The 9,668-nt window shown below is 38.0% G+C and overlaps 1 protein-coding gene across 2 annotated transcripts; it reads right to left on the reverse strand.

Annotated features, from left to right (window-relative positions):
* Positions 1-1,040: 1,040 nt before the first annotated feature.
* slc16a3b (solute carrier family 16 member 3b) lies at positions 1,041-8,463 on the reverse strand. Of its 2 annotated transcripts, none has more exons than XM_048170239.1 (5): positions 8,306-8,463; positions 4,679-4,927; positions 4,093-4,236; positions 3,236-4,009; positions 1,041-2,474 (listed from the first exon to the last, which is right to left on the reverse strand). In XM_048170239.1, exons 2-5 carry the CDS (start codon positions 4,899-4,901, stop codon positions 2,104-2,106), a joined length of 1,512 nt encoding a protein of 503 aa, XP_048026196.1. In that variant the 5' UTR covers positions 4,902-4,927; positions 8,306-8,463; the 3' UTR covers positions 1,041-2,103. The 2 variants fall into 2 exon arrangements, with proteins under 2 accessions (XP_048026196.1, XP_048026197.1); XM_048170240.1 differs by lacking the exon at positions 8,306-8,463 and adding an exon at positions 6,374-6,513.
* Positions 8,464-9,668: the final 1,205 nt, after the last annotated feature.

A 9,668-nucleotide genomic window follows, 5' to 3' on the forward strand; every position in this document is an offset into this window, starting at 1 on the left:
ATAAAAACATTGATAGCCAATCAGAAGCCATCTTGCTTTAAAGAGCTTGAGCATTTAAAGCAGGGGTGAGGAACATTGATCCTGGAGGGCCATTGTCCTGCAGAGTTTAGCTCCAACCTTGAAAAAAAAACTCACCTGCCAGTAATTTTAGTAATCCTGAAGACCTTGATTAGCTTCAGGTGTGTTTAATTAGGGTTGGAGCTAAACTCTGCAGGACAATGGCCCTCCAGGATCAACGTTCCCCACCCCTGATTTAAAGCATCAGATGGCCAAACTGCAGGTGCATTTATTATCAATATATTATACGCTGGTGTGGATGATAATAGTTCTTTGTTTGAACGGGCCTTTAGAACACTAGTGTTCTTGAATTTTAAAGAATCCTAAAAATGTTTTATAGAGAAATGTCTTAAATGAGTGCATAATACTTCATGTTTAATGGGTTGTTGACTTTTTTTCTAGTGGTTCTATAGATGTGCCCAACGAACCTTAAAGGTTCTATATAGAACCTTTTCTTTGTTTACAACTAGTTTATTTCCAACTTGATTTAGTTTAACATCTTTGCGTTCACTTGAACATTAAAGCATGGTGAGATCTAAAATCTAGGGTAGATGTTCAGAAGCAGGATTGATCACCGCTAGTTTGCCTTGTCATCTTTCAGATGAGCTGCTGGCTGCTTAAGGTGTTAAAGGCCTGGTGCATTTACAGATGGACACCAGCTGGACTGAACTGAAAATACTGCACAAATCCTGTGCTAATAGGATCTGTACTACATCTGACTATTGTAGGAGTAAGCAGTGTGGTCATTTAGAATTCACCACCTTAGCCAGTAAATTATGTTTATGAGAGATAATCGCAATTTCAGACAATTCAGTCATTTAATGCATACTTTAATTAAATTCCAGCGAATGTATGTTGGAGTGAAGTTCAAAAAAAAAAAAAAAAAAAAAAAAAAAATCCTGTAATGACTTTATTCTGTTCTTTTGAAATGCACAGGGTGAAAAAGCACTAAACACTTTAAGACACCATAAAAATGAGTCAAGTTCCAGTGGAGAGGGAAGGATGTATTTATTTCTCAAGTGATTCACAAATTCTGTATGATGGCTACAAGACTTAAGGCACAACCAAAAATAGCTCAAGTGTCTTTAGAACATAGAGGGTCCCTACTCACAAACTGCTGGTGAAAGAAAACGAGGTAAAGTTTAGAAGGGCTTTAACCATGCCACCATTTTCAAAGTCATGTAGTACTATTTCGTTTAAAAAAAAAAAAAAAAAAAAAAAAAAAAAAAAAAAAAGGGGAAATGCCCACTGAAAAACAATGAATTTGAATGAACTAAAAATGTTACATAACCAACACATGTATAGGCTGTGGTCCTCTCCTGATTGATGCAGTTGGTCTGAAAACACTGACAATTAGATGAATAAAATACATAAACATGAGGAGCAGCTGCCACCTGACAGCAACACTTCAATATAAATACTGATACTCTATACACACACAAGTTTAAAAAAAAAAATAATAATAAAAATGTAACAGCTTTGTCCTCCAACAGTTATTTCCTTTGAAAAGTTCCACAAAAATAAGCATATCTGAATTCTGTACATTCCTCAAGAACATGTCCAATTTAAAAGAGACTAACTAAGAACTTCATTTGCATGTCATGTCTGGTTGGAACAACAGGACTTTGAACAAGCTTTAAAAATTCTGTGCGCTCTCAGGACCAATTTAAAAATGTAACAGTAGATGATAAAAGATACTACAAACCAACAATCCACATTAGCAAACACTGAATGCCACAAAGAAGCAAGCTGGTAATCTTCAGTACAATGTTGGTGCCCTGCTCCGATGTGGAGTGTATACTGACCAAAAATTATTTTTTTCAAGAACCTATTGAGAACACATCCTGTCATTTGTTAACATATGCAAGGCAGTGATTGGCCTAAAATCCAAATGCATATGCTACATCTAAACTGCAGAGCAGGTCTGAAAGCGGTCCTCACAACCACACTCAAAGCGCGATACAAAAAGCATTCACCACAACAAACACACGTCTGCGAGTCCTACTGGGGAAGCTCTGTCACTATTGAACTATTGTTCAAGTATCTTCACAGAGAGGATTCAGGTTCTACAGTCACACCGTTTGGTTCAGTCACCTTTTTGGAAGCGTTCTCCAACTCTATCGAGTCCAACTCTTTAACATCAGATTCTGTTGTTGCTTCCAGTTCGACGGCTTGCTTCTTCCCGTTCTCACCAGCACCACCTCTGTTGTCTTGGTCGTCCTGTGGTGCTTTGTTGAGCTCCTCCATCTCTGTCTCAGTAATGGCCATCTCCATCTTGGCTGGAGGGTCAGGTTCTTGGGGCTTCATTTTGATGAAGAGCAAGTTACAAATGCAGAGCACAAGGGCAGAGAGAACCACTTCACAACCGGCCAGCAGGAAGACATACATGTAGTTCTTTGTGTAATCCAGAAGACGACCTGTAAAATGAAACAAGAAGAATGATATTAACTTCCCATATGGATTGGCCAATTGTGGTGGCAGCCATGACCTATGAACAGCAGCTGTCATTGTTGGGACACCTATAACAGTCCATTTGACCTTTGATGGTAGAAATCCAAATAAGGAGGAACCATATGGTATTGTAATAAGAAGGTCCTTGCAACAAAAAAGGTCCTATCTTTGTTTTTGTTTTTTGACCACTGGCATACAGAATCTTCAGCTTTCTTTGATTATTGATACATCCAATTGCAGATTACCTAACAAAAGTACATAAAGGTTACAGCTTCTTTGAAAGTACTAAAATAATCGTTAATGGTACTGTTAAAGTAACGAAATATTTTCTTCCATATTGTGACATGCAGCTAAAATTTAACCAATTACCAGGGGAAAAAAAATTGGTTCCAGCCATCGAATGTGGATTTTCTTTCACCCATTTAATGCCAACATCAAAAAGGAAGAAATATATTGGGGAAAAAAAGGCAATTCTTTTGCCAAATGATGAAAATTCCATGAGTAAATCTGAATTTAACTATTGGTGCATTTTATTATTTGTATGTTCTTAGCAAATGATCAAAGACAGCGTGAGATTTAACAGAGTAATTCAAATAGTTCTGAATAAGACTAGCTGAGACTAGCAGAGACAGTTTGGTCATGTAAATATATATTTTAGTTGATTAAATGCTTATCTTATGACATATCCAGTTTCGACAGAAGACAGAAAGTGAACTGCAGAACTGACCTGCTCCAGGTGGTCCCACCAACACCGCAACGGCTTCGACCAACAGCACCAAGCCGATGGCACTGGAGAACTTCTCTGTTCCCACAATGGCCATCAACACCTCAAACTGTAAGGCTCCAACCATGCCATAGGAGATACCGAAGAAGATGCAGAACACCACAAGAGATGGATAGTCTTTGGCCAAGGAGCCGACAATATCAGTGGTGCCGTTGAAGATCATAGCAAAACTGAAGAGGTAAACGCACCGTGGCCTCACCCACTTGAGCCCAGCGATGATGCCGCACGTGGGCCTGGCGAAGATGTCAATAAACCCCAGTATGGTGAGCAACAAGGAAGACTTGGTGTCCTCATTGCCCAGTTCCTTGGCATAGCTTACCACAAACACAGGAGGCACAAAAAGACCAAGCACCATAATGGCCGCGGCCACCGTGTAAATTACAAAGCCAGGATCTTTAAAGACGGTGAAGTCAAGAAGCTTGGCCTTTGGTTTGGGTTTCGTTTCTTTCTTCTCTTCCACCTCGTTTGTTTTTTTCGGTGCTTTCAAGGGCCTCATTAGGGCTCCACATGCACAGCAGTTCAGTAGTATCCCTCCAAGTATGAGGAAGCCTCCACGCCAACCATACTTGTATTGAAGAACCTGACCAAGAGGAGACAAACAGCACAGAGCCACGGGACTTCCAGCTGCAGCCAGGCCATTGGCCAAGGGCCTTTTCTCACTGAAATATCGGTTCAGCATGATGAGGGATGGCTGAAAGTTCAGAGCAAGACCCAAACCTGGAGTAAATCATATTTGAGAGTGTTAATATGTTGAAATTAAGAACATTAGCATTTCATTAGCATCACAAAACAGTGCTCACCTGTTATGACTCCTATGCAGAGATAGATGTGAATGATGCTGGTTGCAAAGGATGCCATAATCATACCCAGCGAAGCAAAAAGCCCCCCAACCATCATCACAGGGCGACACCCAAAACGGTTCACTAGGATGCTGCATAGAGGTCCTGCAACAAGCAAACCACTGTTAGCATCCAGGATATTAAATAAAACAAGACAATGAACTCTTAACATGCTGACATTGCACATAAATCTTCACCACGTACATGCTGAATTTGAGAGTCTTCACAAAGTGAAGGGTTTTCATACTTTGATACTAATGACACCCAAATATGAGGAGACCCTGCAAAGGACCCCCTTCCCAATATCGTTAAAAACCACGGATGTCAATAGTATAGAATAAAATACTTGAATAATATCTTGATTTCCAACTAGAAGGAATGGAACAGCAATATCATTTTAAGTAAAGTAGAGGGGTTTTCAAAAAAAGGTTACAAACTGTATTTTTCCCCTTACAAAATGTTCCACAGACCTTCCAATTTCAAAACCCCCTCTACTAGTGCCACATAATATTCTCAGTCCATCTCTGCTGCCAGTGGACATCCATACCTGAGCCATAAAGCATTGCAAGAAGAATGGAGGAGATCCAAGCAGTGTCACTGTAACCCACTCCAAACTCCCGGATAAGCTCTTTGAAGAAGACGCTGACTGCTTTCGGAAATGCGTAGGAGAAACCAGTTATGACAAAGCAGCCGAAGAGGACAGCCCAGCCCCATCCTCCATCAGGTGCCTTGACCCCGCTGTCACCAGTGTCGACAACCGCTCCACCCATGATGCTCAGTACAGGTCAGGTCTCAGCTGCAACAAAAAGTGCATGGATGGCGTTTAATTCCACAGTAATTTTTTTTATCTGATTGGTCACATGGCTTTAAACATAAATTGACTACTGCTTGTGGATAATTAATGCTCAACTGCCAAAAATCACACTTTGTTTACTGAATAGCAGCATGATCTGTTCTGTTTGCCTGGCACACTGGATTCACATCCTTCCTCATTCATGTTCCTGCCAAGAGTTCCTCTAGTATTTCTGGGTACAACCGGTATCAAAATTATCACAACTTAAAAACAAAAAAAACAAGCGTCACAAGGAGCTTTTATGTTAGATCAGAGTAAATGTTGTTGCTTCAAACCCAGAGTTTCTCAATCCTGATCCTGGAACACCACCAACACTATTCATTTACACCTAATTAGTTGAATTATGAGCGTTAGATGAAGGAGGAATCCAAAACGTGTAATGTTGGGGGTGCTCCAGGATCAGAATTAGCAAACACTTCTTTAACCACTATGCAATGCGTGAATGCATCATGCCCTTTCAAATGCCTCTTAATAGGAGGAGCTGCCATGCAGCTGCTGATGGTTACCCAACTTCCTGAAGACATTTGACATCTTACTTGTAATCTCTTTCCACACATTCAACTTAAAAAATAAAATGGCAACTTTATTTGAACAAATAGATGATAGATACATTTTTATATGTCAAAATGACAATGTAATGTGGAATTTAGCACATACATCTATAAAAAGCAATGACAGAATGGTCAGCCTTCTTATACTGACCTTCTTAAAGGGCAATACTGCCCACTCATTTAAAGGATGAAACCTCTTCCTCTGTAGATCAAGCACTGAAATCAATATGTAAACTCTAGTCATCCAAATATATATATATATATTATATTATATTATATTATATTATATTATATTATATTATATTATATTATATTATATTATATTATATTATATTATATTATATTATATTATATTATATTATATTATATTATATTATATTATATTATATTATATTATATTCCTAGGCATTCTATATAATGCCAAAGGGCCAGTCGGCTTGTGACCCTGTATAATACCTAGATAATGTATAGAATGCCTAGGAAAAGAACCAAAAACCATACATTTCATACTTTGCCTACAAACTTCACACATTTTATATATTCCCTAGGCATTCTGTACAATACCTGCTTTTCACACATTGCCGGTAACATATATACATAATAAAAAGAAAAATTAAATGTAAATCAGTTGAACCAGCATGACAACTAAAACAGGTGTTAAGTGTTTTTAAATGCATAAAACAACTTTGAACTTATTTTTAGCAACATGCAAGTAAACAGGAAAAGGGTTGCACAACATGTTACACACTGGAAATTAGTTGATCAAGAGCTATGATGTAGAAGAACTGCATTAGGTAAAAGAAAGTCATGCAACCAATGTATTACATGTGCAACCTACCTTGCCTGAGGTCTCTGAAAACTGATTCTCTCTCACAGTTCTGAAGCTCCCTCATATATTATCTACCTTGTCTAGGGGGCAGGCCAGGGGTGGGCATTGAGGGAGGGGGGGGGGGGGGGGGGGGGGGGTGCAACCTCCAGTGAAAAAACTCCTACAAGAGCCATGATATGAGAGCCATGGTATCCAACCTAAATTAAGACCCTGACATTTTCCCATGTGCTACTGATTGCAATGACCAGAATCACCTCCCATGCAGTTAAGAGTAACTTATGTTGTGTTTGTTCTCATCTTACATAGATTTTTATACAGAATGTGTAGCTGAGATTTAAATTATGTTTGGTTAAGGAGGAATTATTTATGGTTACAATTAATTTTAGAAAGGCATTTGAATTGTTTGCCTGAAGGTCACAGCTGGCACTGGCTCTTTGTTAACGATGGACGCTTTTTGCCATGTCCATACTAATTAGTGAAACAGGCTGATTCTAATCAGACAGTTGCAATACAATGACAAAGATTGCTGATTATTTTAATTTATAAACATCTAATCAAAATTTATATCTAGGTCTATGTTTTTTATGATTATATTTATAAATGATTTGGGATACAGTAAGATGGTTAGGTATTATAAGAAGGTATTTAAGGTGGGTCTAGATTATATATGCCTTCATCCTCTGACCTTTCCCCGCCTACAATACTCTACATTGGTCATTGGTTCTTAATATAACACACCTGATTTATATCATGAACTTAGTAGTAGATGTTAAGATGTTACCCTCTGGGAGACAATTGAGGATTTTGATGTGCAAATCAAATTGCTACAAAAAAAATTTGTGCCAACTGCAGTTAAACTTTTTAATAGGGAATTGCTTAAATGAAAGAACAGGTAGGGTATTGTTGTTTTATCTGGCTTGTGGTTATTAGTAATTTATTATGTCTGTATTGTTTATGTGAGTTTAATGTTGTACTGGCTATGTCATGATTGTCCAAGATGAATTTCCCCAGCAATGGGACAATAAAGTATATTCAATTCAAGACCTGAAATGGATGTCAGATAAGGAAATAAAGGTTTAAACCCCTCAAAGGATATATAATATATAACTTTTAATAGTAATAGCGTCTATTTTTACTAAAAAAAAATAAATAAAATCAATTGCTTGAGGTGGTAACCATGGCAACAGCAGGCTGCTCGAGCACATTGGATCATTAATTTCAGGATGGGACACATAGGCATTATTTTACAGTTCACTTCATTTAAGTACTTGTACACTGTAAATTTAAGTACATACATAACTATCATAAACCCTTTGGTTTTTAAAGGTTAGCTAACGATTCAAAATACATTTTCCGATCGAAATACCTTATAAAATCGACTTTCCAGGAAGTCACGTGACAGTATTGTACAATTTTAACACTGAATAATTACATTAACTAGTCTAATATGTGATTCTCTGTCTAAATGTGTGTATTTGAAGAGCACCTGATGCGCCACCGCTCTGGTCTACGTGCTAAACGTGACTTCTATACTCTCTCTGCTCCACCAATAAGCGCTGACACCGGCACATCGATATATAAACAAAAGCCACACCATCCTTAAGTATAAATATTCTCAATTTAAACAATGTGTAACACCATTGAATCGACAACTACTCGAAGATTACACACTAATATCAGACTGTCGCATATATGACAGTTGTATCGGTATGTGGATTATTCACGACATGTTATGAATGTTATCACGGTGTATATTTTCAACGATAAATAGAATATTCTGTGTTTCTGTACCAAAGCCTGTTAGTTTTCATCAGTCAATCTCCATAGCAGCCCACCGGCATTCAGCATCCCCCACTTCCCGACGCACGCGCAAAAATCACCCAATCATTATCTCAGAAAACATGTTGACATATTTAAAGGCATCCGTCCTCATATACATACCTTAGCGATACTCTGTGATAAAGGTTATTCTCTGTCTGATGATGCCCCCTGGCACCAGGACCATCAGGTTCGGGCGGCACACATCTCTAGAAGAAGCACTTGAATGAGGTCTGTTCATCCGACTGTAGTGCTGCTGCTGTGATCTCACTGTTGTGTCAGCGCTGAATCACTTGAGTCACGCTGACGTGCAGCCAATGATGCGGCTGTGAGAGGAGGACACTACGTGCGTTTCGCCACTGCTCTCTCTCATCCCTATTCAAACCATGTGCCTAGGGGATTTAGAGGGGATTTACGTACCTTACCTTCATGTATGAAGCAGCTTTGTTTCTTATTATTAGCTTAGCTGGGTACTGAACAACAATATTATAGTTTCCCTCATAAATGTGGCACACATCACAGTGACGCAGTAAAATCGAAGAGTTACAAAACAGGATGAAAACACTTCTTTTGTAATGCAGTAATTTTTGTCATCACAAGCTCCTCACACTTCTTTAGGTACATAATGTGTTTTGTAGAGAGTGTAAAGGCAGATAGGCCTGAGGAACAGGCCATAGGAAGTAGTAGCATCCATCTGAATAAAACTAAATAATCATTTACATGCTACATACTTGTGAATAAATGAGAGAAGGGGCATAATTTATACACTAAGTACGGATACAAATTAGAACGTGACAGCAGGCAGGTAGGAATCACGTGAATCAGGTGTCTTATTTCCTCTTGCGTCAGTTGCTTTTGTACAGGAAGCCACAGGAAAAGTTGTGTTACAGCCAAGTTTGGAAAAATACTAACCAATGCAGAAGCAAAACTGTCTGAACTTGTTAAAATTCTGGCAGGGAGGTACACAATGTTGCCTACATAAGCATGATAGATGTGTCATAGGGTAAAACTTTTATACTTTGTCAGTAATTTAGTAAACACTACATACACTCTAAAAAAAACAACCCAAGTTGGGTTAAATATGGAGATACCCAGAGATTGGTTTGTTTTGATTGGGTTAAATGTTTGACCCAACCTGCTGGGTATTATTTAACTCAACTACTGTTTAAAAATTGCTATATTGCTCGCCTAAAATGAACCCAAAATAGGTTGGAAATGAACGTTTATTAATGTTTAAATAAATTAAATTTTATTAATAAGTTTAAAGAATAATAAATTAATTAATAAACGTTCACCTTTTGATCAGTAGTGTTCCCTTTAGTAATTATGTGTCTGATTTTTAATTTCCAACTTATTTTGGGTTCATTTTAAGCCTGCCATATAGTAATTTTTAATAAATAGTTGGGTTAAATAAAACTGCCCAACATGTTGGGCAAACATTTAACCCAACTTTGGTTGTTTTTAACCCAGCATTTTAGTGTGTATA

Source organism: Megalobrama amblycephala, linkage group LG20 (assembly GCF_018812025.1).
Source record: "Megalobrama amblycephala isolate DHTTF-2021 linkage group LG20, ASM1881202v1, whole genome shotgun sequence".
Lineage (NCBI taxonomy): Eukaryota > Metazoa > Chordata > Actinopteri > Cypriniformes > Xenocyprididae > Megalobrama > Megalobrama amblycephala.